Below are 22,344 nucleotides of genomic sequence, written 5' to 3' on the forward strand. Positions count from 1 at the left end.
GCCCTTCACAGTTCAGACATATGCCTAAGCCAGTGCTGTCACTGGGTACCCTGCAGTGGGCCGGTTTTACTGCTGCATCTGTCGCCTCAGTGTGAGCAAAACACAAAGCTTCCAGCTCTGATATGATCTTCATTAACCTTTAAATGCAGTTGCAGTAACTGTTTTTGAACCAAGAGATCCCCGTAAAGTGGTGTATTGTGTGTAATATAGCTAATAGCTGGCCATTAACCCAAGAAAAGTCATAGATCTTACATAAGATGTGGATAAACTTCTCTCACACACTAATATTTCCTAGCCAGTAAACCACTCTTACTGAGGAGGGAATTAGATGCAGCTCCAGTGAGAATGAAATGTTGAGCGTTAACTGAAAACTCGATCAGATGTCATGCAAACAACAGCCTACCTCAGATATTAATGGTCTCTGGGCCCCTGTAGAATGGATAGTTAGGAAGTAAACAGGAAATCAGCAGGTTATAAAAATACTCAAAATATTATGACCTCTTCAGCAGGTCTCTGGGGAAGTACACAAAGTCGTTGCCATAGTGACAAAACATTCTGATTCTTTGGGCATGGTGTATCAAAAAAATACTAAAGATCATAATTGCTCCACACATGGCTTTCTCTGAAGTTTGGCAGAGGAAGATGAAAACTCTCACTGTGTCAGTCTCCTCAGACATGAGCGATGGATTTGGCGGTGAAAGGCAAACGGAATAAAATATGTGAAGAAATAAATTTTGCCTTCATTTTTCTGCATGGTGAACACACTGCGGTGAGTGAAGACAAAGCCCTTATATATCAGCGTGATTAGAAGTGTAAACCTACAGCATAACACAATAATCTACTACACTCTGGTTTATAACAAGCTAAATTAAGATACACTAATTATTTCCATCATTTATAAAGCTCTACATTGGCAAACTCTGCAAACTCCTTAACCACAAAGTGCAGAAGAAAAAGGTCTGCCATTTTGAATATTTGGAATGTCTTGACAACTATTGGATGGATTGCCATGTTATTTTGTACAGACACTCATTGTTCCCTGCGGAACAATCCTAGTGACTTTATTGATCCATTAACTTTTTATCAAGCACCATCAGGTCAAAATTTCAATATGCCCACTACCTTTTATGACCAAATACCTGCTAACCTAATGACATTTCCATCAGCCTCACCTGTGCTTTGTGTTTACTTCTAATTAGCAAATGTCAGCATGTTAACACAGTAAACTAAAATGGTGAACAAGGTACTCATAAACATCAATATGTTAGCATTGTCATTGTGAGCATGTTAGCATACTAACATTAGCATTTAGTTAAAAGCACTGTTGTGCCTAAGGCCTACGTACAGCCTTACAGGGCTGCTAGCATGGCTGTAGATGCTTAGTCTTGTTCATATATCAGAATGTTTGACTATTAAACTGCCATTACTCTTGGCAGAGTTATCCTACAAAATTTGATTGCATTACTTCTGTAATGCAAGTGTGCAACTGGAACACAATAAATTACATGCCCTTTGTCTGACCCTCTCAAAATTTTACATAAAACTATGTCTGAAGCCCTAATATTCCTGAACAGTGTGCAGGTATTCTCCAAAAAATCTTGGCCAACGTCATTCTATCAGCATTAGTATTTTTGATGAAAATCAAGCTCCACGTGCACTTTAAAATTTTATAATTATTTATTCATTATATTATTTAAACAACAAATTGTGTGGCCTTAGCAGATGTATGCGCTCTTTGAGTACTACCTACGTCACCATGTGATCCAGCCAAATTGACTTGCTTGGGATTTCCTACAACAGTAATGGTAAATTGAAGCACTGGCATTTCCAGTGTCTGCTATAAGTGCTACTGGGTGCAATGAGCTGCTATCTGAATACATCATGCATATAACTCCACGGAGTGTACAGTGCACCAGAGACCGATTTCACTGGTATTAATTTCATGGAATAAAGTCCACATTCTCAAAAAGGTCAAAGCCACAGTGGGTGAAAGTGTGAATACTGAATGAAAACTCATCTATGAGAAGCCAGTGAAGCTTAGAGAACGTATCCACTGATTCTGCAATGGTTGTTGTAGCAAGTTTGAGAAGAACTTCCTCTCTGGTTGTCTATGTAAATCTGAATGTTATTGGTGTTTTTGTGAATCACTGGTGCACAACAATAGTTATTGCCTAGTCATAGTCCAGCAGAGTCATTCCCGTCTACACCAGCCTGTGATGGTTTGGCCTTGGGCCTGTCAGAGCCATTGGGCATACAAGTTTGATGTGATAATTCCCAGGCAGTGAACATGAAGCCCTGTATATGGCCCTTGTCTCTGCATCACTGCACCTCTCTTTCCACAGTCGTTTAGTTGGACTCATTTGAGAGCAGAGCGGGCTTTTGTATGTAACTGTCAGTATTTGCTTCTGTGCTCATGTGCGTCAGCGCATATCGAAGGGTCGATGGTGAATCAAAGATCACTAGTCCGTACTTTTTTTTTTTGTGTGTGTGTGTGTGTATGTGTTTGTGTGAATTCAAAATTACACATGTGGAGCTCAGATGCACCAGCACATTACTGCATGCTGCTCATTGTGGGAAAATCAGATCCATTTGCTTATCAAAGTGCAATGTGCAGAGATCATTGTTTTGTCTTAAGACATGGCTCAAGTTTAATACTGTGGCAAGGCAGCGTCAAAACGGCACCTGTTCAGATGCTCGAGATGAGAACAGCTGAGACTTGTGCACCTTTTTGAAATGTGACTTGAGTTGTGACTTGAATAGGTAGGTGGGGGGCAGGCCATGTTTCCTTTTGACAGTGTATTCCCAGCTGGATTTCCACTGGCTCATTTGGTATTCATTGGCCCGTTGAAGTTTTGAGTCAGGCAGCAGAATGCCAGTGGGTAATGCCTGATGTCAGGGGATAACTGGAGCAGTGAGGAGCCGTGAAATAACCAAACTCTGAAACAGACAAATATATTCATTTGCTAGTAACTGCCTTTGCCAAATATGTTTCAGAGGAAACGTAATTGCAAGTTTTTTCCTGATCTTGTACCACAGAAAAGTCAGACTGAGTAGGTCAGCGTGGGTGGTTAAGAATATGAAGCAAATGACTTAGAACCAAGACCCAAGACCTCCTGTACCCAGTTTGTTGAACCAGTGCATGCAATCTTAAAGTCAGTGTTGATTATTTTATATATATATTTAACAAAATCAATGGTCTTTCCCTGACTTTACCAAGTGCATTGAGTTTTCTGAACCTAAAAATAAAAGCCTTAATCATGCAGCAGTTGGAGCATATGAATTTCTGTATTTCATATGTTGATAGTGAACATTTTGCAGTTATGTTCAGTATTTTGCATTTGCAGTGACATTTTACAGTTATGTTTAATATAAATATTACTTTTTTATGTTGAGTAAATAAAAAATGTAATCCAGTCATCATTATATATCCAACCAAATGTATTTGCACATGAATATAAATGTTAGAAGACAGGGTTACAAACTGGCTGGCTCTTTATCACCTGCAGCATCGTCAAGTTTAAAATAGTGTAGCAATTGTAAAGTTGAACGGAATCCTATATAACCCACACAAATACATTTATACACAATCTTTATTTCCACCACAGATGCACACTGGCATCCACACGCAAGCATACACACACACACACACACACACACACACAAACACACAAACACGCACGCACATACACAGACACACACACACACACACACACACACACACACAGAAACTGCAGGTTGGCAGAGTTTATTGCCAGCTGGGTGAGGAAGATAATAATGATGGGCTCATTATTATGAACAATTGTTTTATTTGCTGGATCTCTCCACTTAACTCATCCTTAGGGCTCTGGTAGAAAATTGTCATCTGAAATCTCATTCTGGGGAAACTGCTGAAAACACAGCAGTTTAGTTTAGTTCATCTTAAATTTAAAAATCTGGGAAAAGAATTGAAAGGCTGTGGAATCTGCTGTTTATAGAAAATGAATGAAAATTCATAGCTGCTTAGTATTCTTGCTATTCCATTCTAGAGATATTGCTATAGCCCTGAGCAAATGGCCATCTGTTAGAGAAAATCACCATCCAGCAGCATGCATGTTGCTGAGGCATCAGAGTCGTCTTTCTCTGACGGTGCGAGAGGCAGGCAGTTGGTTATTAGGAGAGATCTCTGCCAAGGGAAATCAGCGAGTCAAAGCAGCAGGCAGAGATATTCATTTGTTATTCTGCTCAGGATGGAGACAATGATTCAGATCTAGAGCCATCCTAAGGAATGTGTAACACTGATGATACATGCATACAGTATGCAAGAGCCTACATGTTGTGACAGGTCCTCCATATCCAGCTCGCACCGCCAAAGACAAAATATTCCAGTTACACAGAATCAGTTTGACGTAAGAAACAGAAATCCTGAGTTCTGTGGATACAATGGTAGTAGGGTATTATTACTATGGATCTCAAGTAGTGCTACCTCTCTCTTTGCTTGATCTTATCACTTTTCTTTTCTTTTCTTTTGGCAGGAGAAATAGAGAAATGTTTAAAAGCTGAATTAGTTCATTTTCTGATGAGTTGTTTTGCTTTTTTTCTCATTCTGTTACTTTGCAATTTGTGAAAAGACTCTTAAGCCACCTAAAGGGAGCTAAACATAATAAATTGGCCAACAATTTGTATAGCGTTTGCAGAAGAGTTTAGCTATAATTAGAAAGCACTGCTATGAAGAGTGCTAATTCAATTACTGCTGTTTCAAATTATAGCTTTATTGTCAAACTTTTTCTGACTGCTGTTTTAATTATAGCTGGCTCCAGCCAAAGTGCAGTGATCCCCAGCAAATTACATATCCTCTTTGAGTCTCAGTGTGATTTGCCCATCCATTTTCTGTGCATTCCTGCCCCATAATAGCCATGGGAAATTAATTGACGTCTTTTAGCCTCACTGATTGCCAAGAGTGATGTGAGGGAAGTACATCCACCTGACCGGGAAAATTAGACCACTTAGCTTTCTATCAAGGTTCACATAACTTCTTCGTTCTCCCAACTAATTCATGCACCCATATTAACCTAAACAGAGTTAGGCATCAAAATGTGACTTTCACCCTCTATTAGACAGCTTGCACTCCACAGCATGGAAGAACCGGTAGTGTTTGGGGTGAGCCAATCAAGCATCCGTCTACACGTGTTTGTGTGTGTTTGTGGTCCACTGCCCTGTGGACACAGGTCATTTCTGGCAAAGAAAGAACTGGCTATGTACTGTCAGGGAAGGATGGCTCAGCCAGCCATCATCATATTATAAAAAGATGGAGAGCTTTCTCAAGCACTCACAGTGGCAACAAACTGCCAAAGCTCACATATGTATCAGATCCTAATACTATAAAAAAGGAAACCAGATTCAGCTAATAAACCACATTAGTGAGAGTAAGAGGCTCTAAAGATATTGCGCTGATGTCGATAAATATAAAGTTCTCCACAGCGTTTAGGCGCTGGTGATGGGGGGTTTTAGGGTCATAGATCCTATTTTTACGCAGGCACGTTGTGAAAGGCAGGGCTGAATGAACTACTTAAGGCACAGTGTCGGTCATTCACAATAGAGTTTGGTATTTTTGGTGAATCCCTAATCTCCAGAATGAGAGAGTGACAGTTGAGGCTCTACCTGGCAGTCCTGTGGCACACTGCAATTTTGGTGTCCATTAGCACGATTTCTGCCATTCCCAGCCCATCTGTGTTGACCGAGTCAACACAGCATACTGCAAGGCTTGCTTTTGTTTTGTGTTTATTTTGTTGCTTTAGTCGGCGGGGGTGCATGCAAGTATCACATGTGTGATGTAACGTGAAAAGGTTGCTTAGCTACTACTAATCAACCCCAGTGCACTGCTAGAAATTCCCTTGACAGGAGATCATTTAGGGCCCAGAAACAGCAGATATTTATAGCATATTTAAGGGCCTCTCTCAAGCCCTGGGCCCCACAAATCACTCAGGGTATCATATCAAAGGCACAAGCCGACATACAGATTTCATATTGTTAATATTTTGTCCGAAATTATCTTAGTCTTATCTAATCTTTTTTATCTCAATCAATGAAATTAAATAAAATTATTTAGCTTCTGTATACTTTAAAAATTAATTTGCATTAGCCTCACTGCCATTTTTTTATATAGAATTTTTATATGGGCTATTCCACAGCCATTTGAATTAATTATCATAATATATGATGTGGTTATCATTTCATCTCTGTTAGCAGATACTGTGCCCTTTGTCTTGCTAGGCTTGTCTTGCCATCATTGGAGTTCTCAGAATATAAACACCTCAGTGAAAAGGTGTCACACGCAGACACTTTGTACTTATGCTTTCTGACAACCTGTCAAAAAGTCCACGATAAGAGAAAACAAGGCTAGCATCTCTGGAAGGGAACTGTCAGATATAAGATGGGCAAAATTCATGCTGATATAGAGAGTACTCATATTTGAGTACAATGCTAGAGTGGGCGAGGACAGGACACCAGCAGTACAAAGGGAAGAGCATCCATATGTATTACACAGCGCAGGCCGGTGACAGAATCTTCAAGGTAACGGTGACTTTGTGTATCAATCTCCTGTGTCTGCTTCATATCTGAAATGTAGCTACAGTGAAAACAACTAGTGTCCAGGGGTTAATTAGAGGTCATGACCTGTGTGCTTTCAACCCTGTCAAGCATACTATTGACTGGGTTTATTATAATTATATCCGTTTAATGCTACTTTTAAATCTAGTATAGAGTTTTTTGCACAGATTTCTCCTTTCAGGTTACTTTGCCTCCACTCCTCATTAGGGTTTCTGTCTATTTACACGAACCTTAAAGTCCCCATTACTGCGTGCTCCTGTTGCCATCAATCAACCAGAAAACAGAATATTCCTGACCACCTGTGCTATCCCACCCACAGAGTAACTGATCACTGAAAAAGTATGAAACTGCACCTGCCTCTCTGTTTGAATTTGTGGCTGCAGGTTATTGTTAATTCTGAGGAGAGAAATAATTATTTCAATTGTAAAAGTAAATAAATCCCAGGGATGTCATTAAAATTTGAGTGTGATGTTTACATCCGGACATTATAACTGGATTTCACATTTTGAACCCAAACCGTTTGTAACCACTGCTCTCTACCACTGTCTCCTGTCACTTTATGTTGCAGTGAAAAGTTCTGTGGTGTCTTAATGTTCCCCATTTCATATACAATCGATTATTCTGTTAAACCAAAGTGTGAGAGCTGGTGGACTCCTCAGACCACTGGGACTGAAATGAGCTCCCCCGTCCACTGGCTCCACTGTTGCACACTCCGGAGGCTCTACTAATTAATCAGTTGCTTAGCAACATCTGGCAGGGACATGATTTATGGCGAACAGTCCAAACACCTGTTATGCTGAGGCAGGAATGGGTGGAAGTTGAGTCATTGTGCAGCCCATCAGGCTCTCTCACACTGTTTAAATATCTGGCAGCTAAATGGAGTTTGACTGGGACATTTACATATTTAGGCCTCCCTTGCCCCGGATTTGAGCAGATGATTGGGTTTCTGTTGTAAATGAACACAATAGCCTCCAGGATGTTTCAACTCAAGTCCTAGTTACATTTTTTTCACCAGCATCACTTCATCAGATCACACACTGCATGCCCATTGTGGTTAAATGAAATGCATGCAAAAACATTTAGGCTGGTACAGCTAAGATAAATAGAGGCTTTGTGGCTTTATAAATGTTTCCCTCGCATCTTCATTAATTCCTCACATCACACTCAAACAAAGCTTAACTACAAAGCAGATATTTCCAGAGGGTACGTCCAATTATTACCAAGCCGCGTCCTGTTTTCCCCCCAAATCCTCAAGAAGCGTGCTCGTGTCTGCAGGGACATGGCAGTCATCCAGGGAATCTTCTTGTCTCACATTTTTCAGACTGTTACCTTGGCATCTTTCTGTCTGCAAAAAAGAAAGATAGTCTGTGCCCTCTGCGTGGCACTCCACCTGACTCGTTCAAAATAATAGGCTCTTCACCTGCTATTTGAACATCTATCATCACATAAGACCTCAGAGTGACACAATGCTGAATCTGTCAGGTGATGCCTAGCTTTATTTCTTGTTTCTATATTAAACTCGGTGCATGTTAAAAGTGAATGTAGGGTATTTAATTCCTTTACTCATGTCTAAATTTACATTTCTTTGACTGTGCCTCTCCTTTACTGTCTCTTTTTACATCCTCGCAGACAGAATAACTTCACTTTCTGAGAGAGGACCTCATGCTTAGCCAGGATGGAGTGTTGTACGCTGCGGTATGTCTCAGTGAGCTAAGAGGAACTCATTCATCACAGCTCACTAAATAAATCAGGAATCCATTAATTGCATTTCACAGCAGTCATGATCTGCAAATGAGGAATCAAGGAGCTTATTTTGTGAACACTACTGTAATTGCATGGTAGTCACAAATGTAATTATTCCAATCCTCTTCTGAGTCTTTGCCAGGTTTTGCGCTTTCTGTCATTTTCCCTGATGTCCTACCATGTATGAATGTGTCTTGTGTCTATCTTGACACTGTACACGAATAAGTCAAAAACATTTCTTGAAGTTTACAAGGAGGCTAGAGTAAGTGGAAAATAACATAAATATTTAATTGGAGCAGTACTCATTAAGGAGCTGCTGAAAACAATTCATTTTCTATTTTTTTCTCACCATCAGAGTGGTCTATAGTAGATATTAGACCTTGTGACTCCAGGTTGGAAACCCTCCTGATATTATAAAACAAACTTGTAAGTCATAGTGTTCAGGTGGCCTTATTCTGAGTCAGCCAGAGGACAAACGTTGCTCTGGAACAACGGCATGCTGGAAATCAGGGAGAGGGGTGAAAATTCATGCTTGTGAGAGGCTGATGCAACTTGCATGGCAAGTACAGAGATGTTGAAGATTTCTAAAAAGATGTCCAAAGTACTATCATCCTTGGGAAATCTGCCAGACTTTAGAAGTGGGGACAATGGATTTCATTGTTCATAAAGTTGCCTAATATCCAAGTCATCATTGCCGTTTGTCATCAGGATATTGCCATTAGCACCTGTCGACAGGATTATTGATTCTGAGGAAGTCCTTTATGTGCAATAATGGAAGCAAGCCAGTGAATATTTTCTTGGTTTAAAAAAAAAATCTGAATTACTTGAAAAGCTCTGGTTTCTCTACTACATTGAATATAGCTGAGGAAAGTACTGTTCTCTAAGTAAGTCTACCACTGAAACTGAATGTCAATGTCTTCATCGTGACTTTAGTCATTTAAATCATAGAGTGCTGCAGGCTTCCACTGAATTCTGCTGTCTATGGCATGGATTTATGTGCACGCGCTATCCAGCTTTCCATATAATAAGGATTAGACAGTGATTCAAAGGATGGCCTCAGTCTGAGGGAATTATGGTTTGATGCATATGTAAATTGTGATATTAGGACAGGTGAAATATTAATAAATGGCTAACAGTCACAGCACAAAGGCTCATTCAGGGAGTTTTCTATGGTTCAATTTCACTAGCTTTCTATGCCCTGTAAAGTTTCCTGTCTTCGGTGAGCTCTTATAATCTGTGGCTATAGAGTGCACACATTTACATGTTTCTGTGTCTGTGCATGCACCTACTGCTGCTTTTATTGTCACTTCTCAAATGAGTATATTATGCTGCCATTGTAATTACTATTCTACCCACAGTATCTCTAGATGTGCGACATTAACCCTTTCTTTCAGTCTATGTGTGATATCCCACAAGGCTTTGAAAAGGATATCGTCACAGAAGTCACCATTATCATATAGCAGTCTGTCCATCCATCCATTCATCCATCCATCAATCTATCCACGTGACGGTCAGTTTAGAGGGTTTGCTTGCTCTTTATTTATTTTACCTTTCCGCTGAGCACAGCAACTGCAGTGAATGTGAGCCATCCAGCCGACAAAGCACTGATTAATTGTCAGCCGGCAAAAGAGAGAGAGAGGAGTGAGAGCAGCAGAGGGAGGAGGTTTAGAGATGGACAGTAAAGAGGATAGCAGGGGGATAACTGTCCATGCAAGCTTTGACAAGTCCAGCCTGAAAAAGGAGATAGTCCTCTGGCTGAATCATTGTGTGCCTCCTGCTGTGTATGTATACATTTTCTATACATTTCTGTGAATCCACAACTGCGCATACCCGTTTTTGTGTGTATCTGTTTTTCTGTCAGTCAGTGTGTGCCTATGTCTTCCTCTAAAACCGCAGGTATGCAAGCTTTTTTGCTCGCGCACGTGTGGTGCAGTGTCTTTGTTTCACAGCACAGCGCTTGCCCTGCTGACACCCCCCCCCTCGCTCTCCTCTCCCTGCAGGAGGTCAGATGTGTGACATCTCAACAGCCGGGCTGTATTCGAGATAAGTGAGGAATCAATACTTATTGATTAGGGATGCTGCCACAAGCAACTCTTCCCTTTCCCTGCCTGCTTTGCCTCAGCATCCCGGTACAGAAAGCAGATGGCCCTGCTCACCCAATGGTACGCAGCACACGGGACGTGTTTATTGGCCCAGACACAACCGCTCCACAGGACTCAGCTGTGTCCGACTGCCTCTCCAACAGACTGACAAATTTAGATTCTTATGCAGACACACACATATTGTTGCACACTCTCATGGGAAGAGATGTCAGGTGATAAAAATCTTTTGATTCTTTTTTTTTTTGAATATTGTGAAATGCAATTTAATCGAAGGATGTTTGATTAAAATGCTGTTTTGTGTTTTTTCCTATTTTCACCCTTTAGAAAAGATTTTTCATTACAGTGAGTTTGTGTAAACCTTTTCTTGATGCTTCTCTGTGATGTGCTGTAGATCCCTGAGTGTTGGTGTACTGTCTTTACGCTTACTGGACCTCGTCGAGGGAGGAAATGAGCTCAGATTTCCCACAGCCCATCACTCCCACTCGTCGATTCAGAGCCAATTTACTGCCCCAGCCCGTTTACTGTTGCTGACACTGGTCATCTTACCACATGGGTTAACCACATGTATTTATGTTTCTTTTTGTGTTTGGTGTAGTTTGGAGCTCTATATTTAATACTCTAAAGGTAACAGTGATCTCACTACACCTGAACAGGTGTGGAGTGGCAGGTAGAAGCCAAAAGCTGTGTCACTGACTTCGCGCAACGTGCAATCTGCCACATAGGCAGAATAAATAGACCCGCACTTATCTTGTGAACCAGGAATAGGGAGACACATACAAAGGTTTTAATTCAGTTATTTTGTGTTAATCTATAATTGGTAGATTGCTCTGACATGAAACCCAGAAAGAAGAAACTTGGATTTGTTTTAAACATATTAGTTAATAGGACACATACAAGGAACACTGTGGAGTTTCTTGTGTTTAATTGAAAAAAAACACTTGGGACTGTTTGAGTAGAACTGTGCCTGCAAATGACAGGAAAACGTTTCCTCATGATTTACACATCATAATATATGTAATTGTTAGATTTGTGTTCCAAACCTGTTGTCTGTGTTTATTATTACTTATTTTTTTTATATTCCCGTAGATTAACACATTGTTTGGGAGCTCTATTAGTGACTTCTGATGCAGAATGTCTAAAACTGCCTTATAAGGCTGACAGCCTTATAAGGTCTCAAAGAACCGATCATTTGTGGTAGAACATTAAATGCTTGTGCCACATTTGAACATAACATGATGGGTTGTACAAAGCTGTTAGGTTACTAACTGCATTCTTCATCACTAGTAGCCGAATCCATCCTGTAAGGAAGTTTCCACAGAATGTGGCGTCATTATATAAACAAATAAATAAGGCAGAGAACTCTCTCTATTGCAATAGGTAGCTCATTTACACAGCACCAAAGGATGTGGCTCGGGTTGTGAACAAAAAAAAAAATAAAAAAGAAGAAAAAGAACTTCTGTGACAGATAGGGTCTGCTGGAGTGGATGAAACTCACTCATTTTCTTTTTGAATTGACTATGTACACACTCAGAAGAGCACTATTAAGCACACAGACAGGAGATATTTATGCAGATGAACGTGAGTGACTTATTTTTCTGTGGAAATCCAGGATTTCACAATAACTTCCTGTGTGTGAGTTGTTGGACTTAGGAACAGTGCCAATGATGAAATTCCCCCGAAAGGCAACAGTGCACAACTAAACAATTTTTCATGTAATACAAATAAGGACCTGACTAAAGCAGTTATGTTACTTTGATTATGAAAATGGTTGTGCAGATCCTGCAGTTTCTGCATGAATTTTAAACTCCAGGCCCAAAATAGCCTCAAGCAGAGCAGATGTTCATACATAAATATGTGTGCTGTGATGTCAAATACTAGGTCATATGTTTCCTTCCTTTTCTGGAATATCTAATTTAGACTTTTTTTTTTTTTTTTTTATATAATTAATTACTTTGGAGGTTACAACCAACTCAACTGGATAGTGAGATATATACTGCATTTTGTTTGCATTTTTTAAAGCCCACCAGTTGACAGAGAAGCAAGGGTTATTATAAGTATAAATCCCCGTGTTCATTTTGCTGATTCAGCATGAAAAAATACTTTTTTTTTTTTTTTCTTCCTAGAAACGCGGTGGACACAATATTCTATGTACAAGGCTTTTTTTCTTCCACGCTGGGTAAGACTGAATCCCATCTGTATTGCAGTGTGTGCACCCTATTAAAATTGAATCTTTTCCTTTCATTTATTAGGAGATATTAATATATTAGCTGTGTCAGCTCTCTTTTAATTAGACACTAGGTTCTGGACAGAGTGGCACTGATAATCAGATGACTTTTTTGTCCCAAACTCCAGAATCATTTGGGAATATCAGTGTTGTCCTTGAGGATTTCTTGCCATCTGCACTGAACAATTATTCTGGGACTGGAGCCTTTCTCACTGTCGCTCACATGACCCTTGATGCCTTGAGAAGATGCTCATGACCTGTTTGTCACACTGCTCTGCTTTCCCATCAGACACAGGATATGTGTATCAACAGGGGAGGACTGCATGCTGAGACGTCCTGAATATTGCAAAGCCAAACAGATGTTGTGGCTGCACTGTACAGTACATGTAGTTATGGTTGGTTTCATATCCACATCTTAATTAAGAGTGTACGTCACCCCAGACATTTCAGATGTCTGCACTCCTACAGAGCCAGATAATCATGCCTTTACATTACATGACACTGGCACTTGGCCTGAAGTAGTTCTCCAAGAACTGATCCATAATCTGCTACTTAACCATAAATACACTACAGGGTGAAGGCACAGGCTTGCGCTCATGAAGATGAAACCAGGATGTGCTGCGCATCAGGATTTGTGATGCCAGAACATGCAACGAGCTTAAATCAACACTGTATATCGGGGAATCGCAGCCATGTTAGGTTATTTATGCATTATACCAAAGTGGAGCTTAAGACCTTGAACGATGTTAAGTCGTCCTTCATCTTAATTAATAATCTACTCTATTACTTAAACACCACAGCGAGATCTTTTGAGTAGTCATGCCAGCTGCATTCAATATAGAATCCACTTATCTTATGTGTGGATGATTTAAAGTCCTGTGCATTTACAGTAGCCTTTTGCAGTGCTTACTCAGTACAAATAGCAAATAATTAAGTGGTTTATAATACACAGGGAGCTAGAGGGAGGCTTGTTAATTTCTTTATGTATACACAAAGGTCCTTGTCTAAACCAATAATGCCTAAAGACGACATGTAGGTCAGATTATGATGATTATGTTGGTTTAGCTATTTAACAGTCTCATTAATCTTGAGAGGTTGAGCTCTGGCCCTTTCATACAGATGAATGATACGTCATTCCTGCCATGTTCTTCTGTAACTCTTACAGTTGGCTAGGACTCCTAACCTTAGACTGGGGCTCTGTGGAAAGCAATACAGTCAATCTTTTCAGTACATAACCATTAATAAACTATCCTACTGAACACAAGTCCAGCTCTGTTTTTACTTGACATTGCAAAAATAAAACCCAGTCGGTCTGGGAAAAATAACATTGCTCTATTTATTTATTTTTTTGCCAAAGCAGTGATGCAATGCATTTCCTCTCACAATCACTACAGTTACAACTGACTCAGGCCATGTAGAGCATTCCCTGATTACAAAATAGTACCCACTCATTCAGTCTTAATGACACATATCACTAGTGGGAATCTCATAAAACCGGGAAAGAAAAACATTTGGACTGCACCCAAAGAGGCTTTGGATCCAGTTAGATCATCACTGTGGTTTACAGAGAGCCATTTGTGGGTTTGGTTTTTGTCAGGCTCTGACTAACAGTGATTCAGGGAAGCGTGTTTAATGATTCAGAGGTCAGTCGTGAGAACTACGCCTCCTTTCAGGTCCTTTTTTTCTGCGAACTTTCAAAGCCTAGTGACCCATATTCCCATCATCTGGATTGCCAGTACTGTATACTTCTGCAGCTACAACTGAATTAAGTGTTATACCATTTTTCCATTGCTGCCAACTACCCTCACTGCCGACTTGTGTGCTGTTTAATAGCTGTGCTGGTTTGTGGAACGTGCATGCCAGTCAAATGATACTGTGTGTTGAAATCAAAGAGGCACAGATGACATCATATTCATATCATTGAGCAATGTGTTTGGGATCGGACAAACATGCAGTTCCATAGAAAGTTACTGTGCCCTGTTAGTTCATTTTTTTCCAGTTACACTGTACTGTTTATGTGGACTGAATATTAACCTGCCTGAGGATTTATCAGGCACTGTTATTTATATTTAATCACATAATAACCAATTGTCCTTTGGTAGTAGTTAGGTGGCAAGATGATAAAATTCCTACATTTACGATCCACTAATTTCAAAGCACGGTGTTCAGGCTGAGAGATGACTCTATCTGTGCAGGCTTTTGATGCCAGCAGATGAGAGGTCTGCACAGATGCCGAGTGGCTCCAGTCTAAAAAGGATAGTCCTCCCTCTTACCTAGCACAGACAGGCACGGGGCTACTGCTGAGCTGGCACCAGAACAAAGCCCCACAACAGATGCTTGATAATATGCACCCATTAATTACATTCTGATGCCTCAAGTCTGGCCTACGTCGCTGAGCAGAGAACCATCGCTTTGCTGAGCGTGGACCAATTATGTAAGAATGCGCTGCACAATGTTAACCAGACACAACACTGTATGTACTTTTACATATTCTGTTGCACTTTTACATATTTCAGACCCTGGGTCTCCTTTAGGACTTGATTTAATATTTTGTGAGTTGAATGGAGTCTTTGAGTGGCCGGCTGCATTGTGTTATTCAGCTAATCTTGTTTCTTTTATTCTATCTTGAACAAGGAAGTTGCCTTGCATTTAGAAAAGGAGAATTTCAAATGATTTCAGTTCCTTGATTGAGTTGAGTCAATTTTGTACTTACATAACACTATGAACAATGCCTTGGTTATGTATAGTGTGACATTTCGGGGATCCAAGAGAAATGAGTTCCTGAAAAAAATTAATAAAAAAAGGGGTCAAGAACTTCATGGCTCCTGATCCATTCGGTTTGTTCCACATTTATTTCCATTTTCTATTTCTTAACTAGAAGCTGTTGAGAAAGATTTATACACAGCACCCCATGCGTGTTCTGTACCAGCCTGACCTTTTGCAGAAAGACAAACATACTTTGTCAATCTCATTTAGGCTCCCACTTTAACTAAATGGTATTGGTTTGCTCGAGTGCTGATGATAGGCTGTGGTACAGTGAAGCATATATAATTCACCCTGGCGACTGTGGGCTGCAGCTGACAAATGTCTGCTCCGGCTAAAAGAAGAATTACATGAACTGTCCCACAGTGCTGGACTCTCTGTTAAGTCAATACTGTCAGACCTTGGAAAATAAAAGTCCATGCAAACTTGCATATTGGCAAGGGCAGCTGTGAAGTTCTCACTCAACCTAGTAACTCAGAGTCCTTTGAAAAAAGTAAATTCAAGGGAAATGAATTCAAATTAGTTTCTCTGCTTTCTTTTGAAAAATGTTTTAGAGTAGACTGTAGAATACTTTTGACTTATATGGCTATTAATCAAAAGCTTTGTCTGTCAGATATCGGGTTAGTTTATAGTTTTAAGAGTCAGTAGGAAATAGTGCATGTTTATTTCACTTTTATTTTTTGAATGCTATGAATGGTAAGAAATACACTTGAGTTAGCTGTTGGAAAATGAGAAGCAGGGACGCTGGCTTTCAGGCACTCAGATCCCACAGGTATACCAGCACAAACAGGTAGGTATCAGGCTTTAATCCAATCCTTTCCACCCTTATGGTTTTTTTTTTCATGGATATTCCAAAAGGGATTAAATAGCATTGGAAAAGCCGGGTTTTGGTCATGTAAGGTATTGTATGTATTTCCTTAAAAAGATACGTAAACTTTTCAAAAAAATCTAAATTTTTAAAAACTATCTAAAGATTCGATTAGAAGGTAAGGGGGGGATTGTATTTAGACATGCATTATGCAACAGAGCCTCTGCACCCCTCTCAAATCAATATGAGGTTAATCAAGAGAGAAGGTGATGCTCAGCTTTGCTGAATATTGTAACGTTCTATCTTCTCAGAGACCATTGTCTTAACTACCTGGGGAAAAACAAGCAGCTCTTTTGTATGCCAAGCCACCAGAAAGCTGTGTTATTCTGCGCCAGGTAAGTAGGATACAAAGGGCTCAGTGTTTAACATCCGACTAGGCGAGGCATCACTGCCTGCTTCCCCTTCCTTCAGACCTTTTCTCCAAAGTGAATGAAATGGCAGTTGGCAGATACGTCCACTTCCCACCACCACCACCGGTCCCGTCAAAATCGGTGGCCTACCATGTGTCAAGAACACAATGCAACACAATGCCAACAAACAGGCCAGGCACAGTGGTGTTGAATGACTCGTCTTTGTACGGTGTGAAAGGCTGATGCTGCAGTTTCACAGCACAATGACAGAAGGCGGAGAACAAGGACCCAAAGGTAGAGTTGAAAGTGTGGGTGCGCTAGTAGACTGTGTGTGTCTGCCTGTCTGTGACTGCAAGGCCGGATTACTTTAGTCAGCAGAGAGGGCTATTGGGCCCCAGAACTCCAGGGGCCACAAAAATCCAGGCCTATTGTGTGTCATCTAGTTTGTGCTAATTTAATTTATAATTTGCTTTCGAACATGTTTCACTAAAGCACAACCTATCTCTCCTAGAAAAAGTTCATAGTGTTGCAATCGGCTACTCATATGAAAAGTGAAAAGTGACAGAAATAGCTGTGTCAAGAATGACAAAAGAGAGCTAGAGAGAGAAGTTCAAACCCAGACTCCTTTCTCATCTCCGCTGGTCAATCATGGGGAGTGATTAAGGTCAAAATTTGCAATTACTCAAACTGCCAAAACCAACTGACATGTGGGGAATCCTAGGTTTTTGAGGACCCTGTTTTCTGGGTTCCCATGTCAGTTGCCTGCTTTGCCCAGCGGGTGATCCAGCCTCGCATGCTCCATAGTCTAAAATGAACGTGTTTACTCAAAGTATGACACATCAAAACTGGAGCCCGGGTAGTATTCCAGGAAAAACTGTACACACTACACAAAAAGGTGTGTGCGACAAAAACGCTCTTTTACATGGAAGAAATTTTGACATGTCAAAGTATGAAAAGCATGCGTGTAAATAATAAAATTTGTTATGGCTGAATTCAATGTAATGTAGCTTCTTTGGCTCCAGGGTCCTGGTGTACCGGATACATTGTCATGGTTTGAGGCGGCTTCATACGCCGCTCGATGTATATTTAAACAACATGACTGCCGGTTTTCACTCCTTTGAGTGTGCCCGTTCGGACAAACTATACACTTCTGATGCCCAGCGTGGTTGGACAGCACCTCTAACAAACTAGTTCAGACAGACCATGAACTGGCCCTGGGACACTTGAATAGAAAGCAGCCACTGTTAATGTCTTCAGTGACACCTGCGATATCTACAACAACAAGTCAGAATATCTGCTCTGAGGAAGGCTTATAGGGGCCCAGCACATCGACTTTGCCCTTTGGCCCCCTGCAGGTTGATTTGGCCCGGCCCCCATAGTTGTGCTCATTACTGAGAAGTGTCTTTCCTCAGAACGATATACATCCACGGCCGTGCAAAAAACAAACAATGGCATAACCAGCGTAAAAATGTGCATCCACAACCATTCAAAACACAACCAAGCCACACAGCGAATCAAACAAGAAAAACAAGTTCTGAGTGTATCGTTATAAAAAATGTTCACCAATAAAAATAACAATTTTGATGAGCTTGTCCGTCAATCAAATCCTCTCCCAGACAAATGAACTGACTGTACCTGCCTGCCCCACCCCCCCCACCCTCGTGCTCCTGCCCCCCTCACAGCAGTCCGCCGTTGCCAAGGTTTCCGTGTACGCGCTGCCTGCGAGGAGCGGAGCCGCGCGATTGTCATACAGTATTGGCAGACATGGCGGCGGACCTACAGCCCGAGTGGATTTCTTGTCTCCCTTCCGCCTGGAGTTACGGGGTTACTCGGGATGGACGCGTCTTCTTCATCAAGTAAATATCCCCCCAAAGAGACAACGGCTCAGTTCCTTTCCCCCTGTTTCTGTTTCGAACAAAGTCGCCGTGTAGTAACGAAAGCTTCTCCCCTCTCTCAACAGCGAAGAAGCCAAGAGCACAACCTGGCTGCATCCAGTAAGTGGCGAGGCGGTAATAACCGGACACAGAAAAACTCCAGGTAAGGTGTCACTTAACGACGGCCAAGTTTCTCCGTTGCCCTTTAACGTCTCTCGCGTCCGCCGTCATGTGCTGCTGTTACCCGTATCCCGAACCCGACACTTCGCGCGCTGTGAGAGAGGGGCTGTGACATCCATGCTGTGTTTCTTAATGCATGAGTGCACGAGTGGGCTTTGGGCGCTCGTGCTGTGAACAGTGAGCCCCCTCGTGCCCACCTCTGTTCCGGCTCGTGAGCCTCCTGTTCAGGTCGGTCGGTCGGTCGGTCGGTGAAGTTGCAGAGCGGACGGTGGCTGACGGCTTTTTACACTGACGGCCGACGGCACGTCAGTTGATTTCGGAAGCATTTCTGTTGTAACCTCTGGTTTTAAACTAGCGGCTTCCGTCAAACCACATAACCGGCCAGATTTGTGCACCTGATGTTTAGTCGACAGAGCCAGAGCCAGAGCCCCGCTAGCCAGTCATCTCCAACTTGGCGGGTATACAGCAACAGCTGCTATAGACCGAGGAGCTAGTAAAGGTTAGCTGTAAAGCAGAAAACAAATTAGCTTGGTCTAACCCACCCATGCATAGGCTCGCAAACAGCCTTAAACACTGTGTGCCACATGGTAAAATTGGCTCCTTTCGTTGTATCATGCCGGTGACGTTACCACACGACTACATACAGTAACAGCCTCCTCAGAAAACCTGAAGTCTCTGCAGCGCATTCCCACCACTGCCACCGAGTAGCCTCTGCATCTCAGTAGGGCTGCAACTATTAGAATTTTAATCATCCATTCATCTGCAGATTATTTTCTCAATCATTTATGTTTAGTCCATAAAATGTCCACAAAAAAAAGTGAAAATCTATGTTCTTTCGATCGACTTTTATCGCCTCGTTGTGTAATTGTTGCAGCGCTGCATCTCAGTGTGTGAACCGACAGCTGAGACGGTAGCCCAGGTTGATTTAAAACACACAACATCTGTTTGTTCCACCGGTTTGTCTTCACATGTCTTTGTCCACCTCTCGTTCTTCCACAGACCTACCCACTGGGTGGGAAGAAGGATATACTTTCGAGGGGGCACGGTGCTTTATCAAGTGAGTTAAACACCCTCCCTCCGCAAGTCACACGCCCGTCATAACCTTAGAACCTGCATACAGTATCTAAACATGCATTCTGAATTCAAAGCACTTCCACCTTGCATGTCACCATGATGCCCTAATTGTAAACAGGAATTTATTTATTCCCACCTTTATTCGCCTCAAATGGAAGAAATGCTCATTCGAATGCCTGCTACCCATGAGAACATGCTGTGTGTGAGAAGTTAACATCCCATGGCTGTAAAATTGTAACCTTTACTCCCGGTGTCTGTACCGTAGAAGCCTATTGTAACAGTTAATGATTACACAGGGACATTGTGCAAATACTAGATAGATATGGGCAAGGTGTGGTTGCTGTCTTCTTGTGAGCTGTTTTTATTTATTCAGACTTACTCTACTCAAGAGCTGAGCCTACTTGGGGAGTTGAGCCAAAGTATAATTTGTTCTCGTTTTTCTGACAGTTATCCTCGGTTTGGGTTTATATGGTCTGCTCACACTTTGAAATGACACTTGTCATTAAATAGATGCTGGAACCTATTTCGGAGCTACATGCCAACGAAAAGACTTCGGATTTAAAGTCTTCTTCCATTGATTTTGTCTGAACATCATATACTCCGTATGCTCATTTGTTACGGCTGCGTGGGCAGGAGAAAATGTGACATATATCCTCCATGTCCACTAAAAGACTGTGTTTGTTCAGTTTGTGCCCTTCTCTGTTGGAAGACCAGGATCTGCATGAATTACGTTAGTAGTTGGCTATTTTACATAGTCTTTGAACTACAGTGTATTTCGCATTTTCCTCTCCCCCCTCCTTGGCAGCCCGATGTATGCGACTAATCAAAAGAGATCACAAGTGTTGTCATTCAGTTAGCACCGATTCATGACCTGTACTCAGAGTGTTTTAAATCCAAGGATATGAGTTGAAGTATTTTGTTATTGTGCATGTCTAAATGAAATACTCCTCACACACGGCAGTTATAGATATTTTGTGGATTAATTTCTCTGTGAAAATACAAGAATGCCTCTGTATGATTGAAGTCATCGGAATATACAGGCTACGAATTTAGGATATTATGTCTTATTATACTCACTGAATCCCTTCTTCTTTGATTCCCTCGTGAATTTGAGGAGCTTCGTGTGGCAGGTTGCCAGACAGTCTGATTGAAAGGCACAAGTTTTATATTCCAGTGTTTTATCTGAGTCTCACAGTGCAAGGCAAACCTGCCGATGACATACATTAGTTGATCTCTGCGATTCTGGCACAGTCCAAAGACATGGTAATGTTGTGTGTAAAACAAGTTATAAACAAATCCAGGTGTCCCCTACAGAGTGAGCGAACTGCATTTTTGCAATTGACAAACCATTGGTTTCATTCATTAGCTGCATTTGAACAAGTTTAAAGTTTTAAGACAAGTTTAAAACTGTATTGAAGACGTCATGTAAATTCCTTAGAAGCTACAGATGAATTAACAGCTTTGTTTTAGTCTAAACCCAGTTGCCCTGTCTTTTACAAATTAGAGATCACTGTGCTGTATGTGAGATACGAGATAAACCTGGTGTACTTAACTGAGGATTAAGAGCTTTGACTGTACTGTGATTGAGGGGATATGTTGTATGTATAGTTAAGATCATTTAGTTTTTTCCAAACATTATGTTTTACCGTGAATGATAAATAGATTATCTAATATAATCTCTTTATTATTTATTAGCTCAGCTGGCACTTACATTTGAACCTGATGTCACATTGTGTGATTACATTCATTTAAAATCTGCCTCAGTCATCTTAATAGCAATAGGAAGCTTATTGATTATCTGACAATCTAAATAGGACACTTTAAAGCAACCGTGTGTTAGCGGATGGGATGCACAACTGCTCAGCAAAGAGGACCTGTGGTTTTATTTGTATGTCTGCTAACAAGCAGGTGAGCCACATGTGTCTTTTACTCACCTGTAGTTACAAGTAACAAGTGGCAAAAAACTGTACAAAAAAACGTGTTTGGCTGGTATAACTGAGTCGGTTCTAAACTACAGCTTAGCATGTAAAAACCGGCCCCAGGATCTCTCCTTGTATTGACCTGTAATAGCAGTAACCCTTTGAAATGCTGAAACACTGGAAAATGCATCAGACCCCTCAATGTTAATCAAAATCTGACCGGCAATGTGTCAAAATCCGTACAATGTAAAAACAATTTTCAGAAAAGAACAATGTGACAGATCATTCCCTTAGAGACCCTTGTGCAGGATACTGCAAGCATGCATCCCAAAAATACACCCTGTAGTTCAATAGATCACCTTCCCCTCTCCCCCATTACGTTGTCTCTCAATCCTCTCTCACCCTCTCTTTCCCTCTCTTTCTTCATTCCCCTCTGTCCCTCATTGGTTGTGCGTATCACTTACTTATAATGTCAGCCAGTCATTTTTCAGTACTGCATAAGAGGAACTGGGTTAAAACTAAACTGTGAGCTCCAAATTTGAAATATAAATTAATTTCAAGTGGTCAGTATAAAAAAAATGTCACATGAAGTTCCTTTTGTTGTCTCCCTACAGAGAAAACTAGCAGGCACATGTCACTGTACCTCCTGCCTATTGGGTACT

At 41.1% G+C, this 22,344-nt stretch overlaps 1 protein-coding gene across 6 annotated transcripts in view; it reads left to right on the top strand.

Annotated features, from left to right (window-relative positions):
- Positions 1 to 18,344: 18,344 nt before the first annotated feature.
- The window catches only part of LOC120793068 (pleckstrin homology domain-containing family A member 5-like), a 76,764-nt gene continuing 72,764 nt past the window's right edge, over positions 18,345 to 22,344 (top strand). For 4 of the 6 annotated variants that reach the window (XR_005707934.1, XM_040132710.1, XM_040132711.1 and 1 more), the window contains exons 1-3: positions 18,347 to 18,491; positions 18,596 to 18,672; positions 19,689 to 19,746. Coding sequence is in view for 4 of the 6 variants with exons in the window: in XM_040132710.1 (XP_039988644.1) it covers positions 18,400 to 18,491; positions 18,596 to 18,672; positions 19,689 to 19,746 (227 nt within the window). In the remaining 2 variants the exon portion in view is untranslated. Of the gene's footprint in view, positions 18,492 to 18,595; positions 18,673 to 19,169; positions 19,189 to 19,688; positions 19,747 to 22,344 lie in introns of those variants that run through there. The other 2 variants (XM_040132717.1, XM_040132716.1) reach the window with 2 other exon arrangements.

The sequence above is a fragment of the Xiphias gladius genome, chromosome 8, assembly GCF_016859285.1.
Source record: "Xiphias gladius isolate SHS-SW01 ecotype Sanya breed wild chromosome 8, ASM1685928v1, whole genome shotgun sequence".
Taxonomy (NCBI): Eukaryota; Metazoa; Chordata; class Actinopteri; order Istiophoriformes; family Xiphiidae; genus Xiphias; species Xiphias gladius.